A 23,665-nucleotide genomic window follows, 5' to 3' on the forward strand; every position below is an offset into this window, starting at 1 on the left:
AAATATATATATATATACTGTAGATTAAAATATTAAAATATGTAATACCTACAATATAAACAAACCATGCTAGCTAGTACTGATACAAATATTTTTTTTAAATCTTCTCAAAATTGCTTACAGATGTAGGATCTTAATTTGACCTATATTGTCACAGCAGAATAATCCTGCAGCAACAGTATTTGAACGTTTAATCCATGTTGCTTGAAAGGTGGTTAGGCTATTAGCTGGCCAAAAGTAGTCTACATTAAAAGGGAAATCATGTTAATATAACTATGTATTAGTGTGGGTTTTCAGTCAATTTATGTAATTTACGAAACTCATCTGCATTTCCTCCGTCTATACCTCCGTCTATACCTGCATCTATACCTGTGTGCCCTGATAAACAACACCCCAGCTCCTTAAGCTTGAAGTATTCCCAGTCATGTGTTTGGGTTTTAAGAGCCTTTAAGGGCATTAAGATCTTTTCCCTATGAAAATTCTTCCTCCAGGTACACATACAATGACATTTGGTCCTGCGGGCCTCACCGATTCAGGTTTCTTATCAGTCTTCAGTTATTGTGACCTTTACATAGCGGCGTATCTGCACTTTGCACATAGAATAATCCCATTGTTGTCTTGCCAAAGAAATCCGTTGTCCCAAAGGAGGACCTACCTTGTTGAAAGGTGTTTAACATAGATAAGCACCTCAATAGGACCTTACAGCACATTGTAGGAAAAGTTAAGTGGATGTAAGACGGTATCTTCGGTTCTGCTTTGGAGACCTGCTGAGACACTTCTGTTGGTTTCTTTGTTTTACACAAAGCTGTTTATGAGATAGTATACAAAAGTAGTGATAAAAAGTGGTTTTGCTTGCTGCAGAGAGGCTTCAGGCATAAATTGTTTTCCTCAGAAAGCAAAGCAGAGGTCTTGAGTGTTTGGTCCTTTCTCCCAGTTTGTAAATAGTTCAGTTGACCATCTGCTTCCGGCGGAAAACTTGTACGCCCCCAAACATTCTGATCTGTGGAGAAACGTTTGCATTCTAGATTGTCATCTTTTGACACTGCATAGGATGAATCATTAGTAATACCCAGGCAGTTCTTTCTGGACACTAACAGCTTGTCAAAGAGCTAGCAAGCATAAAAGCATTGAGATACAACAACAATTTATAGATACATTATTTCATCATGTTTATTTCTCCTCCAGAAAACTGTGTGGCTGACTGCTGATCTTGGAGAGTGTAAGACTGTTACACTTTTCCCTGTTTCATGGTCCAAAATCGTTTTGGCCACTCAGACTGGGAGGCAGCAGCATTCACTGTGGGGTTGGTGAGCCTCATCTGTATGGATAATGGCTTAAGTAACCTGTCAGCTTTTCCCCTTCACAGGAAGGAGTTCTAATGTCCTGTTTGTTTACACAACATCTGTGCTGCTGGCCCCCTGTGCCAAGGCTCAATGTGTATATTAATGCACCAGATTCATCACAAGCTTTTTCCTGCTGTTGCTTTGCATTCTGCGTCTTTACATCGCTGTTTCATAGGGGATCGATGTGAGAAAATGCAGTATATCCCCTAAATACTGTACGCACGCACACACACACACGATCCCCAGGATTGTTTTGTCCTGTCCAAATGTTTTCCATCTTTTATATTTGCTGAGTTCAGGATGAAGGCATTGATTCTCATGATTACTCGAACTGATCATTATTTGAGGCATTTCCAGTTGGCTTTCCTTAGTTGTCTGCAAGCGGTTCTGTTGATATAATTTAGCCTACAACTTTCCTTTCCAATTGAATTACAAGTATAGATTTCAAAGATCGTATTTCAGCCTCTTCTTTTAAAATTCTACTCATATTCGGGATGAGATGAAGCATTTACACTGTCAAGAGTCTTGAGCTCAAGACAGCTATTGACACTAGCGCCTTAGAGTAGACTGAAGAAGCAGGCATTGACTCTATTGCCTCCGAGTAAACTGAAGAAGCAGGCATTGACTCTACTGCCTCCGAGTAGACTGAAGAAGCAGGCACTGACACTACTGCCTCCGAGTAGACTGAAGAAGCAGCCATTGACACTACTGCCTCAGAGTAGACTGAAGAAGCAGCCATTGACTCTATTGCCTCCGAGTAGACTGAAGAAGCAGCCATTGACTCTACTGCCTCCGAGTAGACTGAAGAAGCAGTCATTGACTCTATTGCCTCCGAGTAGACTGAAGAAGCAGCCATTGACTCTATTGCCTCCGAGTAGACTGAAGAAGCAGCCATTGACTCTACTGCCTCCGAGTAGACTGAAGAAGCAGCCATTGACTCTATTGCCTCCGAGTAGACTGAAGAAGCAGCCACTGACACTACTGCCTCCGAGTAGACTGAAGAAGCAGGCATTGACTCTACTGCCTCCGAGTAGACTGAAGAAGCAGCCATTGACACTATTGCCTCTAGACTGTGGAAGCACAGTAAAACACTTTACCAAACGGATGGCATTCACTTACTACCTCCAATTAATTATGAATTGTCTACTTCAAAGATATTTATTCTTGTTTGTTTTTCTCTATTGGTCTTCATATGCACCATGGTATGTTCATAGACTAATCTTTCTTGGAGTAAACTTGCAATCTTGACTCCACAGTCTACAGCCCTCACACTCAACTCGGGATCTCGAAGCCAGTTCCACTGCCTTTTCTTATTCTTCCCCTCTAATCAGGGACTGATTTAGACTTGGGACACAAGGTGGGTGCAATTAATTATCAGGTAGAACAAAAAAAACATCCGGCTCCGGACCTCGTAGGGTCAGGAGTTGAATACCCCTGGTCTACAGCATTACTTATTACCTTTTTGGAGTGCATGTTGTATTGAATCAATAGGAGCATTACTGAATTAGTGGATAAAAGCTCATCAGACTGGCTAAAACAAAAAACTAAACAGAACCATTACAATACCATTACACAACTGTCAGCAACATTTCTCTAAACAAATACATTTCACCCATTCCTTAAACCCAAGACATGTTCTAGTGTCTGTGCAGACATTACTTCCTGGAGTTTATCACAGCTCCTAATCACAGTTCTCTTCCTGTGGGCTCATTAGCCCCCTAGACGCCACTTAGCAGAGTGCTGCTCTCCCTCTCACACTCTCTCTCTCTCTTTGCCACTGTCTAAAATCTGTGCAACTAATGCTGCTGTCATCTGACACACTGACGCCCAGTCATCCCTCAGCCATTAAAGCGCAGGCAGGCAGGGAGGCAGACCTCCGCCTCAGGCTATAATCCCCCTATCAGGCCGGAACTGGGTTTACCAAATAGCACAGCAGCACAGCTGGCTAAACTGGCAGGGACGGTCTGACTGTCCCAGACCATCTGCGGATCTCATCTAGCCGTACATAACTGGGGTTGGTAGCTAGGGTGTAGTGCACAACCACCCACCTGAAATCCAACAAAGAGGGACCCCTTTTTTTTAGGTCTAATCATACATAACCATGTGGAACAAGTCTAGGGGAGACGGTGTTAAAAAATGATCTTCTGCTGTTCTGTGTGAAATTGTGTTGTTTATGTTTATGGTTTATTTTCTTGTACCTACTGGGGCCTAAGTATTTTCTAATCTGTGGTTCTAGTCTTTTCTCTTGCGACTGAGCGTAATGACATATTTAGCTGTCTTTAAAAGAGCATCCTGCAAGGACATTACTCTCTAATGTTACTCTGTTGCTTTGCTCTGTCAAGTGTGTCATACAGATGTTGACTCTTAATTTGACCAGTTTTGTTGCAGCAAAATAATCCTGCAGTAGCAGCAGGATTTGAATGTTTAGTCCATAATGTTGCTTTACATAAATTCACTGAAAACCCGCACTAACCCACGGTTATATGAACAGTATTATATTGTTAATATAGCCTTAGCTGGCCAAAATTAGGTTACATTAAAAGTGCAATACTGTTGGTTAGTGCGGGTTTTCAGTGAATTCTTGTAAATCATAAAGCTCATGCATTTCCTGTGGTGTGTGAAAATGTTCAGCAACAAAGGTGATCAAAATAAGATTCTACATCTGTAAGATTTCCATTTTCAGTTGTTTCTTAAAGGCCCAGTGCAGTCGAAAACATGATTTTCTTGTATTTTATATATCAACACTATCAGGTTGGAATAATACTGTGAAATTATGATAATGCCCTTTTAGGGTAAGAGCTGTTTGACAAGACTGCCTGCAATTTCAGCCTGTTTTGGTGGGATGGAGTTTTGGCCTTCCATGATGACATCAACATACAGTGAATTAGTTAATGGTTAATAGGCCTGGTTTTGTTTCCCCTCCCCACTCAGACCACTTCCAGACAGTCCTAGCAAAATTCTTACTTGAGAAATTGCCCTTTGCTTAGAAGCTATTTTTGTTTATTTTTGACAATTTTATTTGAAAACAATTGTTACCCAGAAATGATTTGATTTTGAGTTTTCAGCTGCATTGGAGATGAGGCCTATTTCAAACCTTTCTCTCTGGAATAGACAAAGAGGATTCTGAATGTCAATGACAAAGGCTCCTTCGTGATATTACCATCGGCATTGTAGTGAATTCAATGTTTAACAATACTACTGTAGGATTAACCACTACATAGTTGTAATACAGAGGTAAACAGCTCTATCGTTCTGCTAATTTAATGATAATGCCATTTTAAACATTAGTCCATTAACAGGTGAGATGGAAGCTTACAATGTGTTAACGTGCCTCTTCTGTAAACAATTTCTAGTCTACACAAAAAGCTGAATTTGCATTAATACAGTTGTAAACAAGGGCAACGAAGAACAAAATAGACAGCTATTCAGCAAGCAGAAAATGCAATAAAACCAAAGACGGCAGTTAAATGTAGATGGATAATAATGCATTTCAAATTGTCCAAGTGTGAAGCGCTGAAGTCAGAAGACAAATGTGCTGTGAGAGAGGCTAAATAGATTACAGCCATGTTAACTTCCTTTGTGAGCTGCATGACAAGCCAGTCATTTGCAGCAAATTCTCCTTCAGTGTGACGTTCAGTGGGAAGGCTGCCACAGTGTTTATTGAAGATGTTTCACCTTTTGTTTTATTGAAATCTCAGGGCTCATCTCTAAGGAGATGTGAATCTTTGTCCTTACATTGCAAGTGTCTGGGAGTCTGTTTAAAGGCCACATCAGTCACAAATCACACAGAAATGCTGTTGATGTAAGAACATTCATTTCAATCCAGGATCTAGGAGCAATTTAAACTTGTGACTTTAGTTTACGCTTGAAACATTCACTTACTTGTTAGATGCAGACATTCCACCGATTAAATTGCCCAATTTTTAAAGTTGTGTATTAGCCAGTACACACTGGATTTTCAATGAAGTTTTTGCAAGCATTCTGAGTGGGCTACTTGCATTTAGTAAGATAATCATCTATCAAAGAAATGTCACAAACCTGATGAGACAAGGGTTTAGAAGTTGCTCTTTCAAAGTACTGTATGTTTTGAAATAGGTACGCTGAAATAGGGGCTGAACGCACTGATTTTGCCTGGTGATGTCAGCATGGAAAGATGAAACTCCCACCCATGCAACACCTGCTGATTAGAAGGTCCTGTGTAGATTATATTTCAGGAAATTGCAACTACCAGGAAATAACACTGATTACATTGTTTCACACTTTTACACTGTTAGTTTCATCAACTGTTGTTCAATATGATACAAATCACAGGAAAAACTACATGCGCAGACCAGCTGGCTGGTGTGTTTACGGACATATTCAATCAATCCCTATCATAGTCTGCTGTTCCCACATGCTTCAAGAGGGCCACCATGGTTCCTGTTCCCAAGAAAGCCAAGGTGGCTGAGCTAAACAACTATCGCCCCGTAGCACTCACTTCCGTCATCATGAAGTGCTTTGAGAGACTAGTCAAGGATCATATCACCTCCACCCTACCTGACACCCTAGACCCACTCCAATTTGCTTACCGGCCAATGGGTCCACAGACAATGCAATCGCAATCACACTGCACATTGCCCTATCCCATCTGGACAAGAGGAATACCTATGGAAGAATGCTGTTCATCGATTACAGCTCAGCATTTAACACCATAGTACCCTCCAAACTCGTCATTAAGCTTGAGACCCTGGGTCTCGACCCCGCCCTGTGCAACTGGGTCCTGGACTTCCTGACGGGCCGCCCCCAGGTGGTGAGGGTAGGAAACAACATCTCCACCCCGCTGATCCTCAACACTGGGGCCCCACAAGGGTGCATTCTCAGCCCTCTCCTGTACTCCCTGTTCACCCATGACTGCATGGCCATGCACGCCTCCAACTCAATCATCAAGTTTGCATACGACACTACAGTGGTAGGCTTGATTACCAACAACGACGAGACGGCCTAAGAGAGGAGGTGAGGGCCCTTGGAGTGTGGTGTCAGAAAAATAACCTCATACTCAACGTCAACAAAACAAAGGAGATGATTCTGGACTTCAGGAAACAGCAGAGGGAGCACCCCCCTATCGACATCGACGGGACAGTAGTGGAGAAGGTGGAAAGTTTTAAGTTCCTCGGCGTACACATCCTGGACAAACTGAAATTGTCCACTCACACAGACAGTGTGGTGAAGAAGGCGCAACAGCGCCTCTTCAACCTCAGGAGGCTGAAGAAATTTGGCTTGTCACCCAAAACGGTCACAAACTTTTACAGATGCATAATCGAGAGCTTCCTGTCGGGCTGTTGCCTGGTACGGCAACTGCTCCGCCCACAACCGCAGGGCTCTCCAGAGGGTAGTGAGGTCTGCACAACGCATCACCGGGGGCAAACTACCTGCCCCCCAGGACACCTACACCACCCGATGTCACAGGAAGGCCAAAAAGATCATCAAAGACAACAACCACCCGAGCCACTGCCTGTTCACCCCGCTATCATCCAGAAGACGAGGTCAGTACAGGTGCATCAAAGCTGGGACCAAGAGACTGAAAAACAGCTTTTATCTCAAGGCCATCAGACTGTTAAACAGCCATCACTAACATTGAGTGGCTGCTGCCAACATACTGAATCAAATCTCTAGCCACTTTAATAATAAAAAATTGGATGTAATAAATGTATTACTAGTCACTTTAAACAATGCCACTTTATATAATGTTTACATACCCTACATTACTCGTCTCATATGTATATACTGTACTCCATACCATCTACTGCATCTTGCCTTGTGTGTATCAGGTAGTTGTTGTGAAATTGTTAGATTACTTGTTAGATATTAAAGGCACAGTCGGAACTAGAAGCACAAGCATTTCACTACACTCGCATTAACATCTACTAACCATGTGTATGTGACCAATACAATTTGATTTGATTTGATTTGATTTTGACTGCCCTGGGCCTTTCGGAAACAGGCGGCAGGCCCATTTTGGCTATTCATAAGAAAAACAAGATTTGCGTCTTGGGGGTGTGGTTCGATGTGCGTGTGTTATGTTCGCTGTACCCTGGCAGTTCTTGTTGTTTGTCCTTCTTTAGTCACCCTAGTTCAAATATCCCAAAAAGGCCACCATACTTTGCGTGATGAATCGCTTAGCAACTGCGTGACGCACCATGACAAAGTGATCGTGATTGGCCAAGAATCCGAAGCTCAGAGGATTTTTTCATTTCCCCAATAGAGTATCATTGATGACAGTTGTGTTTGTGATGCTAACGTTAGCTTATGATTGTGAGGGTGTTTGAGTAAAACTAAAAAAATAGCCCTTTATTAAAGCCAAGTCTTGTTCTTTCAACATGGCCTCGACGATGTTTTGTATGTTGTCTCATGTAAACAAGTCAGAGACGCTGTGTCCTATTTGGTATTTCTGTTGTCTGTAAAGAAATGGGCAGATCTGTCTGTCGGTTGATTCTGCTGCAACAATTGGATAAAGCGCACTCAGCACAGCTGTTTCTCCGTGCATGACAACTGTCCCTAGGCGTTACCACCCTGTGTTAGTGGGCAAGTGGGCATGACAAGGCATGATTGAAATCAAAACCCAACCCCTCAAATATCAGAGGTTTTAGGAATGTCATTACTTTCTTAAAATCTCTGTTTTGGAAGATAAAGTATTTATAAAGCTATTTACACTTTGTAGTACATTTTTGGCACTATAATCAATGTTTCTGACTAATATTGATGCCACATATGCCATTTTCAACCAGATACGTTATATTGGGGATGTTGAACTCCTCCTTAAAGAGCCCAGTCCAACTGCTGTACCCCTATTAATTTGGTTTTTATCATTTTGAACACACTATTCATGACCTGTAAAGAGACCCCAAGTCAGTACTAGCAATGGAAATAAGGATAACACTATTTTAAGGTAGACATATTACCCTCTAATTTGTGGTGTATATACGTATGTATATAAGTAACCTCTAAGACCTTTATTATGTCTTATTAGCCATATAATATGACTTAAGTGATTAGTTATTCAAACATTATGTCATGTAGTACTGACCAATCCTTAATAACCTCATTATTAGCTATAATAAAGGCATATTTGTAGTTAATAAAGAGCAAGTTACACAAGAAACAGACACTTACTAAGCTGTCTTGATATAGAACTAATAAGGGCTTAGTACCTATGTGTTCCCTATAATGAATTGTGACCATATTTTTACATGCATAATTACTTTCCAGAAATGACCTCATTGGACAGAAAGGTGGGCACACCTGCCCTCATATATGCCATACAGCCAACATTCAAGTCAAAATCTGATATAAACAATTGGCAACTAAGCTTCCATATATCATACATACATGTCGGCTGTATGGCATATAACTATATAATGTGAATCGCAAAGGGCCACACTTTGATTTGATTTATTAGGATCCCTATTAGCCGACGTCAATGACGGCAATGGTGTGCCCCTTTGCAAGTCATAATATAATCTTATGCAGCCGACATTCATATATATGGATGTATATAAGGAACTTTAGTTGTTAACATCGAATTTTGACTTGAATGTTGGCTGAATGACATATATGAGGGGAGGTGTGGCCCTTTCTGTCCAATGATGTCATTTCTGTAAAAATGTTCTGCAAGTAAAAATATTGTCTCACCTCATTATAGGGAACACATAGGTAATATGCCCTTATTAGTCCCCCATTGAGACATCTTACTAAGAGTCTGTTTCTTGTGTAACTTGAACTTTATTAACTATTAATTTACCTTTATTATAGGTAACACGGATGTTATTAAGGAGTGGCCAGTAATACATGAAGTATAATGTTTGAATAAGAAAACACTTATTTAAAGCATACTATATGTCTAATAAGACATAATAAAGGCCTTATTTTTGTAATTTAACTAGGCAAGTCAGTTAAGAACTAATTGTTATTTACAATGATAGCCTACCAAAAGGCAAAAGGCCTCCTGCGAATATAAGGCCTTCTTATATAAGCTACTTATATACACACTTATAAACTACAAATCAGTGGAAAATATGTGTACCTAAAAATAAAGTGTTACATAAATAATATTTGTTTTCGCTTTTCAGCATAAACAAACTTGATATCCCATGTGCATACAATCATAATCATACTCTTCATATAAACACAATAGTTTTTTCTATATTAATGCATGCAGTATTTCCACATATTTGCTGAATTAGTAACACACCCAGTTCCTAACATCCTCAGGCCTATCGGTGTTGGGGCAGCAGGGGGTGTCTTGCATCATTTCAAACCTAATTTAACTCTGAACCGTGCCCCCTTAAAAGCCCAAATTGCCCACCACGGAGCCTCAGAGCGGCTCCAGACATTCATTAGTGTAATGAGAACAGGACACTCTTCTGCTGCCGCCCAGCGAGCTACTTCTTACTGTAGCCGTGGCGGCCATCTGCTCAAGGGCTCCCAGCCAGCTGTAGGATATTCCTGTTAAAGCAGCCCCAGAGAAGACAGAATAACCCACCAGGGTCCTCAACTCAATCACCTCAGAAAGGAGGGATGGATGGATGAAGGGATGGAGGTAGAGTGGTGCTTTGTTCAGCTCCCAACCGTATCCCTTTGCTTTTCATGCTTTTCATGCAGACCTGGGATGCAGTGCTCCTTCATGATGTCAGAGATAAGATAAGCTGAGTATGCAGTCATGTGCCTCCTTGGTATTTGTCAGACTGCTACTGCAATACAGAACACAGTTGGCCATGGCTCTTATTGGCTGAGTTGTATACTCAGCGTCAGTGGGGGGGCTTGAGTAGTGTTGTGAATAGGTTATAGTCATTTTTGAGGCCAGGGCAGGTGATGTTGAAATGGGTGGTTGACCAGCTGACAGCTGTTCAGCTCTGGAGGAGGTTGAGTTTTCAGCTGGTCACACCAAACATTTGAAGGTCAAGTCATTCATTTGAAAATGTTGGCGGGGTGGTCGAGAAATGAGAACAACGGAAGAGACCTCAGCAGGATTTTGGGTCGGTAGTTGAAAATCTAAATGACTTATTAACACATGGGGTGTTTCAAATTGGTGTTCTGATTGTGATTTTAATGCATGAATAGACCTAGAATAATACATTTTCAATTAGCAAATTACTCAACTAACCGACTGCTATTATGATGTTGAGGGTCACCATTGTGGTCAGTGCTGATCTCCAACAGTGATAAAGAAAAAAGACAGTAACAGTAATAACCCAAAGGGCTATGTTTTATGACCAACAGCAAGTCTACGGTCAGTGAGATGTTATGTTATCCAGTGCTGAAGGCAGGTGTTTGATAGTTCCTCATCTGGATAGTATTCTTTGATTTCCCATTGGGAAGAAACTCATTATTTCTCGCTCTCCCAGCTCTGACCTCTCGATCATTGCCAGGGACATTATTGGCTGGTGCACACGTTTTATTTCCTCTCCATACAACATTGATGACCGTGCTGCATTAACAAGACACATGACCCACTGGGCACAGACATCAGTTCAACGTCTAGTTTTGATTTACATTTGGTGAATTCAACATGAAATCAACAAAAAATGACACCATATCTTTGGAGTTAGGTTAAAAGTTGGGTAAAACAAAAAGGCGAAATACCCTTACATTGATGACTTTTTGCAAATCCAATCAATTTTCCACGTTGATTCAATGTCATCACATAGATTGTTTGGGGGTTGAAATGACCTGGAAACAATGTTGAGTCAACCAGTTTTTGCCCAGTGGGAACTGACTAGACCTCAGTGGTTCAACAAAGGGATGGAGCTGATAACTGAAGACCGTGGCTGAGTGTCAAATGGCACCCTATTCCATATACTGTAAAGTGCACTACCCTTTGGGTCCTGGTCAAAAGTAGTGCACTATAAAAGGAATAGGTTGCAATTTGGGACTCAGGCCCTGTTATGTTCTATCTCAGATGAGACTGAGACCCATTCACCTGGGTAATGCAGCACACATGGCTCTGCGTTATTGATTTGTTGTACAGTGTTTTTTCCAGGTCTTTTTTCAATTCAGACATTCTGAATAAAATGCTAAGATTTATTTAAAAAGGTTTATTGTTACTGTAATCTATATTTGTATCTAATCTTTTTTCCCTTGCAATATATAACCTAATTTCCATTTACTTCTAAGGTATATAATTGAAAACTGTCAAGGAATCTGTTTTAGAAACATTGCTTTTCCTCTCCTCTGTTGCAGTTTAATTTTGTTGGGAAGCTGTTGGGACCACGGGGCAATTCCATGAAAAGATTACAAGAAGAAACAGGAGCAAAGATGTCCATCCTCGGAAAAGGCTCCATGAGGGACAAAGTAAAGGTATGATGACAACACCTCCTTAGAATGGGGTCTTTGACTGTCTTTGTTTTTACCTTCAATGGAATACTTACTGTCCCATGTAGCTAACATTAATTTACTTTTTATGACAGGGAGTCATGTTGAGACCAAGGGCCCTTTTTTCAAACGAGCCTTGCAGAATAAAAAATACACACATCAAATATGAATACGAAATGCAATCAACGAATACAAAGAAAAAAGAGAAATACAAAACACAATCTTAGAACACAAACAGATTCATAATCATAGATGAAGCAATTACATTTCTGCTATTTACTCATGGTCAAAAAGGGTAAGAACGAACATCTCTCGAATTATTTGAATTATGTATATGTTGAATTATGCATATGTTGAATTATGTACAATGACATTCATTACATATACCCCTGTATTGTGACAAGTGATAGCTTGATAGCACAAAATATTTCTGTGAAAAGTCCAACTGAAATGCATTCAAATACAAAAAAGATGAATGTAAACTAAAAGAGGTTCAGGGCTGCGCCACAATATCCTTATGTTATCGCTACTATAGCCAAGATAAATGTAATAGGGCTTTAAGTATAGATAGCATTTTGCTTCCCAGCCAGGCTATTCATTCTCAGTGACTCGTGGTCCCCTGAAACCAGCCTTATCTGAGGATCAACACCGGCCCAGAGAACAAAGGGCTGGGTGGTCCTAGTAGCTCAGGTCATTACTGGAGCTTCAGTAGGTCCTAGTGTACTGCTCCTGTATAGAATTATTCAGCTATTGTTAGACCTGGACACATGAATACACACATCTATACGGGATGATAAAAGACCTGCAGTACAACCTCAGTGATGGAAAGGGACAACTATGTTCTCTAACACCTCACACAGTAAACACTAATTCTGCCTTAGACCTTACTGTGAAATGCTTACTTACAAGCCCTTAACCAATAATGCAGTTTTAAGAAAAATGAAGAGTTAAGAAAATATTTACTAAATAACTAAAGTTTTAAAAAAGTAAAATAATATAACATTAATGAGGCTATATACAGGGGGTACCGGTACCAAGTCAATGTGCGGGGGTACAGGTAAAAAAAATAAAAAAAAAAAATTATTGGTCACATACACATGTTTAGCAGATGTTATTGCAGGTGTATCGAAATGCTTGTGTTTCTAGCTCCAACAGTGCAGTAATATCTAACAATTCACAACAATACACACAATACCCACAAACCTAAAAGTAATATAATGGAATTAAGGAATATATAAATAGTAGGATGAGCAATGTTGGAGTGGCACAGACTAAAATACAGCAGAATAAAAAACAGTATATACTGTACATATGAGATGGGTAAAGCAAAAATATGTAAACATTATTAAAGTGACTAGTGTTCCATTATTAAAGTGGCCAGTGATTTGAAATCTATCTATATAGGGCAGCAGCCTCTAAGGTGCAGTGTTACGTAACTGGGTGGAAGCCGCCTAGTGATGGCTATTTAACAGTCTAATAGCCTTGAGATAGAAGCTGTTTTTCAGTCTCTCGGTCCCAGCTTTGATGCACCTGTACTGACCTGCCTTCTGGATGATAGCTGGGTGAACAAGCAGTGGCTCGGGTGGTTGTTGTCTTTGATGATCTGTTTGGCCTTCCTGTGACATCGGGTGATGTAGGTGTCCTGGAGGGCAGGTAGTGATGCGTTAGTTGAGGTAATTGAGGTAAAAAAAGGGGGGGGGGGTCAATGGAAATAGTCTGCGTAACCATTTGATTAACTGTTCAGCAGTCTTATGGCTTGGGGGTAGAAGCTGTTAAGGAGCCTTTTTGGACCTAGACTTGGCGCTCCGGTACCGCTATCCATGCGGCAGCAGAGAGAACAGTCTATGACTGGGGTGGCTGGAGTCTTTGACAATTTTTAGGGCCTTCCTCTAACACCACCTGTTATAGAGGTCCTGGATGGCAGGAAGCTTGGCCCCAGCGATGTACTGGGCTGTACACACTAACCTCTGTAGCGCCTGCTCTACTACAGCCCCGTCAATGTGAATGGGGGCGTGCTCGGCCCTCCTTTTCCTGTAGTCCACGATCATCTCCTTTGTCTTGATCACGTTGAGGGAGAGGTTGTTGTCCTGGCACCACACTGCCAGGTCTCTGACCTCCTCCCTATAGGCTGTATCATTGTTTAGTCTTTGATCAGGCCTACCACTGTTGTGTCGTCTGCAAACTTAATGATGGTGTCGTGCTTGGCCACACAGTCGTGGGTGAACAGGGAGTATAGGAGAGGACTAAGCATGCACCCCTGAGGGACCCCCGTGTTGAAGATCAGCGTGGCAGATGTGTTGTTGCCTACCCTTACACCTGGGGGTGGCCCATCAGGAAGTCCAGGATCCAGTTGCAGAGGGAGGTGTTTAGTCCCAGAGTCCTTAGCTTAGTGATGAGCTTTGAGGGCACTATGGACAGCATTCTTACGTAGGTGTTCCATTTGTCCAGGTGGGAAAGGGTGGTGTGGAATGCAACATAGATGGCGTCATCTGTGGATCTGTTGGGACTGTATGCGAATTGGAGTGGATCTAGGGTTTGTGGGATGATGGTGTTGATGTGAGCCATTACCAGCCTTTCAAAGCAATTCATGGCTACAGACGTGAGTGCTACTGGTCGGTAGTCATTTAGGGAGGTTACCTTGGCGTTCTTGGGCACAGGGACTATGGTGGTCTGCTTGAAACATGTAGGTATTACAGACTTGAAAATGTCAGTGAAGACACTTGCCAGTTGGTCAGTGCATGTCCTGGTAGTCCATCTGGTCCTGCGGCCTTTTGAGTGTTGGCCTGTTTAAAGGTCTTACTAACATCGGCTATAGAGAATGTGATCACGCAGTCGTCCGCAACAACTGGTGGTCTCATGCATGCTTCAGTGTTGCTTGCCTCAAAGCACGCATTGAAGTCATTTATCTCATCTGGTAGGCTCATGTAAATGGGTAGCTCGCGGCTGGGCTTCCCTTTGTAGTCTGTAATAGTTTGCAAGCCCTGCCACATCCGACGACCGTCAGAGCCGGTGTAGTAGTATTCAATCTTAGTCCTGTATTGATGCTTTGCCTGTTTGATGGTTTGTCGGAGGGCATAGTGGGATTTCCTATAATGCACTTATTGATGAATTCAGTGACTGATGTGGTATACTCCTCAGTGCCATCGGATGAATCCCGGAACATATTCCAGTCTGTGCTAGCAAAATAGTCCTGTAGCTTAGCATCTGCGTCATCTGACCACTTCCATATTGAGCAAGTCACTGGTACTTCCTGCTTTAGTTTTTGCTTGTAAGCAGGAATCAGGAGGATAGAATTATGGTCAGATTTTAAAAATGGAGGGCGAGGGAGAGCTTTGTACACGTCTCTGTGTGTTGAGTAAAGGTGGTGTAGAGTTTTTTTCCCCTCTGGTTGCACATGGTAGAAATTAGGTAAAAGGGATTTAAAGTTTTAAGGTCACGGGACACTAGGAGCGCCGCTTTTGGATGAGCATTTTCTTGTTTGCTTATGGCCATATACACCTCGTTGAGTACGGTCTTAGTGCCAGCATCGTTAGGGTTTTATGAGGTCAGATTGGGCAATAACTTCTTTCTACCCAGTATTGACCCTCTAAAATGTTCTACATTTAGTGAATGTTGTTCCCTTTATACATTTGGTATTTAGAGAATTTACAATAGTAAATGCATTTTATGAGAGGTTGCTTTTTCAGCCATCGTTTAGATTGTCCATTGTTTGTGACATACAGTACAAGCATCTCATAAAGTTATCTTCTATATTTGTTACATTTCATCTTTTCTTACATCTTGTGTAGACAACCTTACTGTATCACCATGGATATACACAGGTTAACATGCCTAGAAACAATACACCTCCAATGACTATTTTCAGTGGTGAACAATTGACATTGTAGCAAGGCAATGATGATGCCTTAGAGTAAATATGATTTGCTCTTTGTGGAACCAAATCAAATGTCCCTTCTTTATGAGCACAACATTGCAATAAATTGTAGGCACATTTACAATTGACTTTATATGAAATGAGCATGAATATAAATGGATGAATGGGATTGCGAAAAGCTCATATCTGATATGCTCATATTGCAAAGTAAACATCCTTGCGACATCATTATTTTTCACCTCAACCTCAACCTCAACTGTAACAATAAGATGGTGTATGAATACCCTGAAGATTATATTGGACTTGATCCATTGTAATGACTACAATCAAATCAGCACACTTGTTCTGGTGTTTTTTTCGTGGCAGGGCTCAGGAACACTTGCCATGCTGTAGGTCACCCTAAAATGTCAACATGCACAATGTTTACTATTCTTAAGCCTCGATTTGAACACTGATTTATGTATTCAAAGGAGGTGATGCTTCTTGCCTTCCTACTGCGCAGTTTGACATCTCTCCCGAATCCCATCTGCATTGATGACGTGCCAAGAGTAGATTGTGAAAAATAACATCAAGGCATAACATCTCCACCCTCATCAGTCCGTGTGTATAAACATGTTGGTTTTGCTAGCTTCATAGAGCAGTTCAGCTCCGCAACAGAACTTCACAGACATTTGGATTTCATATCTCATTTGATTATTGAGGTGGTTCATGCATATTTTTGTGTACTGATTCTCAGGTTGAATATTTGAGCATGCATATATTTGCATAAATAATTATCTCAAAAGGTCAAATAGGTGATGCTTATATTTGTCCTGTTTCACACATGTACAAGTGTGTGGCGTGAAATGGAAATCTTTTTTTTTGCATATCCCATTCCCCTGAGACACCCTCGGAGAGAGATTTTTCACCTAGTCGGCTCGATGGATTCAAACTTTCGGTTACTGGCCCAACGCTCTAACCGATAGGCTACCTGCCACACTTATCTTGGGGATTTCAGACAATCCAACAGACCCTTGTTTGAGTAATGTCATGAAATTATTTTGATTTCAACAGATACCACTGTGTTGTTATGTCGGCGGAATATGTAGTCTGAGTGAGCAGTGATTTTCAAATGGATACAGAAAACTTGAAAATAGGAGCTTCAATAGCTTTCTTGAATGTTACACAACAATTTCAAGTAAATCTAACAGTGCTCAAGTAGAAACATGAGCACACTGTTTTGATTGATTCATTGTAGATCTGCAATACCCTGCAGATACAGTACATAATGATGATATCTTCTGCTCTCTTGTTTTTTTCTCTGGGGGTAAATACCACTTACTGCTGTGATACTGTATGTCTCTTCAGTATCTAGCTCTATTTCTAGTACTTCTCTGGTAACATGAGACAATCCTATGCTTATTCTACAGGGAGGGAATAAAACATTTCATGCCCTTTCTTCTATAGCCTACTGTATCATAACCTACGGGCAGTCTCACAAACAGCTTTTTAGGCTTTATGCTAATAATAATAATGACTACAAGGCAGGGGATTCTAGGGTGTCTTGTTTGATTTTCAAGGAATATTCTGCAATGAAAGCAATTTTTCATTCCAAACAAGCTGCATAATTTATGCTTTAAGTCTTAGCGAAGCATTTTCAAACACTACTCTCCAAGGCTGACTAATTTGCTATCCATTGGATGTGTGTAGCGTAGATATTTAGAGGTCAGCTGTCAGGCCACATGTTATATCTATGTATGAAGTCTTACTACTTTTCCTTCATGTCATACTTTCCAGTAAACTCCTCTCTCCCATTTACTTTATAAGGAATGTTTATAGTGGTGGGACCAATGATGCATATAAACCCTGGATTGTTGATGCTATGAATTGGCTATTGAGAGGCTTTGAAGCCACCGCTCGGCCATATTGGCACTCCCCAGTAGGAGAAGTCCTCCATAGGAATGAATGGAATTCTACAGTATTTAAATTAAATGTTTCAAGGACAAAAGTACATTTTTTCTCTTAGTGGGGACATTAATGTCTACATTCGTTTTTGCCACATTTTTTCCATTACAGACACCTAAATGCATACTTTAAATTATATAGTGTCTGCTAAACATACAAATAAAACATAAAAAAAAATATTAAAACATATTCCTTAAAATATATCTTTTTTTGATGACTAATGTTAAACTCTTAAGGATCTACAGGATCGGTGTCCCTATACCGGGACGGTTGTTGCTAACATGTGCTAATGTGACTAGAATGACGTTGTAAGTAACAGAAAACTTTCCAGGACATAGACATGTCTTATATGGGCAGAAAACAACAATTATTGTTAATCTAACTGCACTGTCCAATTTACAGTAGCTATTACAGTGAAAAAATGCCAGGCTATTGCTTGAGTAGACTGCACAACAACAACAAAAAATGTATCACGGCAACTGGTTTGATACATTCACCTCTGAAGGTAAATAATGTACATGACCGTTCAAAGGTTTGGGGTCAGTTAGAAATGTCATAGTTTTTGAAAGATAAGCACATTTTTTTATCCATTAAAATAACATCAAATAGATAAGAAATACAGTGCAGACATTGTTAATAATGTAAATCACTATTGTAGCTGGAAACGGCGGATTTGTTATTGAATATCTACATAGGCATACAGAGGCCCATTATCAGCAACCATCACTCCTGTGTTCCAATAGCACGTTGTGTTAGCTAATCCTGTAACGTCTGCTTCCAACTCACTCCCTCAAACACGTAGATCCCCTGAACGCAGCTCACTCTCCAGATCCCAATCACCTGAATTCTAATCACCTGTTCACACACCTGTATGTCATTATCCCACACTATTTGGTTCAGTTCTTTGCACCCCATCACTGTGAGGTATTGTTTGTTTTGTGACACACGTCTTTCTGAGCGCTGGGTTTCCCGTGAGTTACTCCTCCTGTGTATGATAGTTTTTGCCTGCCTCACTAACGGCGCCTTTTGCCTATTCCCTGCCTGTACTTTAGCCTATCGGATTTCCAGTTATCTACCTATTGCCTGATCTCCCGGACTACGTTACTAGCCTTTTCCCTGCCTGTACTGTTGCCCCTTTTGGACCCCCTTTGTATGACCTGCCTGCCCCTGGACCCAGCTACCTGCCTCCTCCTGTGGTCCTTTACAAATAAACACCTGCTGCGCCCTGCGCTTGAAACCAGCTCTCTGTCTCCCATCATGTTCAAATCCAATTACAAATCCAAGTTTATAATTTTAAAAGGCTAATTGATCATTAGAAAACCCTTTTGCGGGTACTCTTTATTGAAGCTGCTGGCTTGGTTGGGTTGTGTTTCAGAGGATGCACGGCTCTCGACCTTCACCTCTCCCGAGTCCGTACGGGAGTTGAAGCGATGAGACAAGACTGTAACTACCATGAAATTTGGGAGAAAAAGGAGTAGAAATAAATAAACAAATAAGACTTACCCAGAAAGACTGATAGCTGTATTCGCTGCCAAAGGTAATTCTAACATGTATTGAATACTTATCTAATCAAGAGATTAGTGTTTGATATATATATATATATTTTTAAATGTAATGACAATTAAATCAGTTTTAATCCTACAAAAAAGTAAAGGGGTGTGAATACTTTCATTGGGTTGGACAGCCATTTTCTATTATGAAGGAACAAATGCAAATAATCTTATTACGGGATCAAATAATTGTTTTAGTTGATCATTCTGGTTTATGCATTTTATTTTCTTGTTTCCCAAGATAAGCAACGTTTTTCAGATTTGAATGCATTTCAGCTATAGTGAAACTATAGAGTATTGTGTAGGGCAGTGATTCCAGGGTTAACTAGTCCTACATACAAGTAGTCACACGATGTTCTGTCATATTAATGAGAAGAACCTCAGTGACAGCTAGGAATCCTGAAAGAAAGGGATCTTTGACATGTGGCACTTGACTAACTGCTGCTGAAACTGGGTCATACGATTCTATTAAACTAAGTAAAAGTGTCAGGGTGAAGTGGTTTTCATTCCTTTGATATGTGTTTATATACAGTACAGTACAGCAGGCAACATCATTGTATTTCTCCGTATTCCTCAGAAACACGCCAGAGACCTGTGTCTTTTTGTGATCAATAAAGTCCCTGGCTGTCAGAGGAGAACTTCCAAATGCAATATGATTTGAACAGTTCTCAGATATACTTTGACTCTGTGTTTGCCTTAAAGTTTGTCAGTGTGCCTTTTAACAGACCTGTCATACCATTGCTATTGTAACGAACGTCGTAAGGATTAGACCAAGGTGCAGCGGGAACGTGTATACTCATCTTCTTTATTGAATCAAAAGAAGGGAAAACAAACAAATCACGTATACAAAACAACAAACGCCACTAAACAGTCCTGTCATGTGCACAAATACAAAACAGGAAACAACTACCCACAAATCCCATTACAAAAACACCCCTATACATAGGACCTTCAATCAGAGGCAACGAGGAACAGCTGCCTCCAATTGAAGGTCAATCCAATGAACTAAACATAGAAATAGATAGACTAGACTGAACATAGAAGTACACTAACATAGAACATAGACCAACAAAAAAAACAGAACACATAAAACAAACGCCCCTCTTACATAAGTACATAGCCCAACAAACCCCGAACCACATAAAACAAACACCCCCTACCACGTCCTGACCAAACTACATTAACAAATAACCCCTTTACTGGTCAGGACGTGACAGCTATGACACTCTTCTACAGTACCATAAATGCAGCTAATAACCTACCTATCGATTATTAATTATTTGTTACTAACTTGTGGAAGTTGATTATTTTGTAATCAGTGTGTAATAGTAATTAATAAGTGGTGTCTTTAATCTCTTCTAATAATTACTTTAACTAGATAGTAGACCAGTGTTATTAATTAGCATTTATAAAATGTGATATGCAACATTCCTGTAATGTTGCATATCAGATTACCAATCATCCATTTCATACAGTCATATTTGTTTGTGCCATTGTCTATCTATGAGACCTATTCATATTGCCTTCAACTATCTTCAACTTCTGCTGCACTCACGACCTGCTGTACTCATATTGAACCAATAAAAAAACAAAAATTACATTTATGTTGGAAGACAAACCCAACTTTTAAAACAACAGAGCATTTTGCTATTGAGATTGGCATAAAAGGGAACGAAGTTTTCAGACACAAAACAAATGTCACCCAGCTATAAGTTCTTCTTTCATTCAGGAGATGAAACGCTGGAAAGTCTTTCAATTGTCTGTTCTCTATTGACGTCAATAGTACAATACCTCTAATTTAATATTTTTGTATGGTTTTATTTGAGTACAGGACCAGACCACACACTCACATAAATACACATATTGTCTCACTAATTTAAATAGTGGTTACTGTACCTTGAACAAACAATGACCAACCAGAGAAAGGAGGTAGAATTTCTAACCATCCAGTGTAGTTTATTGTTGGACGTCTCTGTGCTTTGCACATGTTCTGTGGTGAAATAGTGTGTTATAGTGTTTTCATATAGGCCTACACAGTCATTATATTTTCTCATATGTTCTCTGTCTGTGTAGAATACAGATGATTTCAGGCGTTTTAAATTGTCCCACCCTACATTAGCTCTACACTGTAACAAATTGCTGTGCATTTACAGCCACAATTTTACAGTTAGCTACTAGAATTCTATAGTACTGTCAAGAGCAATGCACTATGGGGGCTCAATGGCATTCCACTACACTACTGTAAAATTAACATTTTGCAGTAAAGTACTTTATTACCAGTTTTACTATAATTTTACTGCAGTATATTGTAAATTATGGTGCATTGTGGGAACATGTTGTGGGTTTGGAAAGAATCTCTGGCTCATTAACATATTTCGATGTGTGCCTTGTATTTGCTGCACCCGCGAGTGAGAATGCAGTACACTACAGACTACGGTACCATACTGTATTTTAGGAATCTAAAAACCTTGTCCTGTAAATATACAGTTACTTGCTGGCAACTCTTCTGCCAGTAATTTACTGTAATTCAGTACCACTCCAGAGAAAACAGTACCAAACCATATTTTGAAAGCGCTAAAAACATTTTGAACTGTAGTGGGTGCATGGTATAGTTGTTTCTAGCTCATTAACATATTTTATGATGTGTCTTGTAAGAGGTTATTTTTAAAGTGTAAGAGGCTATTTTTAAAGCTTAAAGTGCAAGTAATATAAAACACCAAATGTCATTTGATATGCCTTAATAATATCATTGCATATTCCCTGTTAGCAATTGGAGAATTGTTTTTCAATACAATTCAACAATAAAGTACAGTATTGCTGTTTTGATGTATATTTACTGCAGCGTTCTGTAAATGATGGTGTATTGTGGAAAAATGTTGTGCGAGGGGAAAGAATCGCTCGCTCATTAACATATTTTAAGGCGTAAGTGGCCATGTTTGTTGCACCTGTTAGCGAGAGTGCCGTACCAATTTAAGTGATATGTGGTGTTAGTTCCCTAACAATGAAATGTTTATAGGGGGCAGATCAGAGTGGCAGCGGGTCTTAAACCTTTAATGGTTGAATATTTAGCCATGTCCTTTTGATCTGTTTTGCCCTGTAATCACGGCCAGTTTGGAAGTCTTTGTTTAGGCCTCTAGAAGTACAAGTGATATAAAACACCTAGTATTCATTAATAATCTGTAATATACAAATGCCTAGCAGCAAACTTGCTTGCACCAATCCCATGCAATTACAGTAAAAATAATTATTACAGTTTAATAGTAACTTTTACAGTATTGTACTATGTTTCATTGCTCTGACATTATAGTAATTTACAGGAAGCTGGCACCAAGTGTCACGGTAGTCGTAGGAATGAGCGGACCAAAGTGCAGCGTGTGTGTCGTTCCACATTTTATTTATACTGTGAAACTATGCAATACATAAATAACCTGAATGACAAAAACATCAAACCGTGACACAGTGGTGAAACATACACTGACTCAAAGATACAATCTCCCACAAACCCAAGTGGAAAAAAACTCTACTTAAGTATGATCTCCAATTAGAGACAACGAGGACCAGCTGCATCTAATTGGAGATCATCCCAAACAAAACCAACATAGAAATACAAAACTAGAACATGAACATAGAAATACAAAACATAGAAAAAACACCCCCTATCACGCCCTGACCTACTCTACCATAGAAAATAACATCTTACTATGGTCAGGACGTGACACCGTGAAGTTACCGTGAATATCTCAGTAATATATTGGCACTATCCAGCGATAGGCAGAGATATATCTTTTTTATATATTTTTCTCCCCAATTTTGTGATATCCAATTACGATCTTGTCTCATCACTGCAACTCCCCAATGGGCTCGGGAGAGGCGAAGGTCGAGTCATGCGTCCTCCGAAACATGACCCGCCAAACTGGGCTTCTTAACACCCGCCCGCTTTACCCAGAAGCCAGCCGCACCAATGTGTCAGCGGTAACACTGTTCAACTGACAACCAAAGTCAGTCTGCAGGCACACCAGCCCGCGACAAGGAGTCGTAAGAGAGCGATGAGCCAAGTAAAGCCCCCCCACCCAATCCCTCCCCTAACCCGGACTATTGTGCGCCGCCCTATGGGACTCCCGGTCACGACACAGCCTGGGATCGAACCCGGGTCTGTAGTGATGCCTCAAGCACTGTGATGCAGTGCCTTAGACCGCTGCGCCACTCGGGATTATTTTGAAGACCAATGTATCCTTAAAAAACTCTGGAAATGTGCGAATGTTTAGACCGACACCATTAGGTTACCTCCCTTTAGGGTAGCTATGGGTTTCAAGAATACATTTGCTCAAGTGCCTCTTTCACCTTGGAACCAAATTAGGTTATCTATACAACATATTCTTAGGTCATCATAGCCTGTCATGTCGTACGCTCTCTGGGAATCAAGAAGTGTTTATTAAGAAATGGACAAGAGGGCTGATGTGATGAGGGAGTGCACCACACCACTGATCAAGCATCAGGGAGAATTCCCACATCAAAGCATCTCCAGTCTCTGAATGTGTGCCAGAGCCCAAGGTAATCAACATAAGAAGGTAATGCTGGCTGAAGTAATTACTGGCTTTCTGAAGAAC

The 23,665-nt window shown here is 40.5% G+C and overlaps 1 protein-coding gene across 1 annotated transcript in view; it reads left to right on the forward strand.

Moving 5' to 3' along the window:
- LOC106612832 (KH domain-containing, RNA-binding, signal transduction-associated protein 2) overlaps window positions 1-23,665 on the forward strand; it is a 120,541-nt gene that overhangs the window by 60,077 nt on the left and 36,799 nt on the right. Inside the window, exon 3 of the mRNA XM_014214393.3 lies at window positions 11,559-11,675. Coding sequence (XP_014069868.1) covers window positions 11,559-11,675 — 117 coding nt within the window. The remainder of the gene's footprint in view (window positions 1-11,558; window positions 11,676-23,665) is intronic.

The sequence above is a fragment of the Salmo salar genome, chromosome 01 (genome assembly GCF_965601325.2).
Source record: "Salmo salar chromosome 01, fSalSal1, whole genome shotgun sequence".
Classification (NCBI taxonomy): Eukaryota; Metazoa; Chordata; class Actinopteri; order Salmoniformes; family Salmonidae; genus Salmo; species Salmo salar.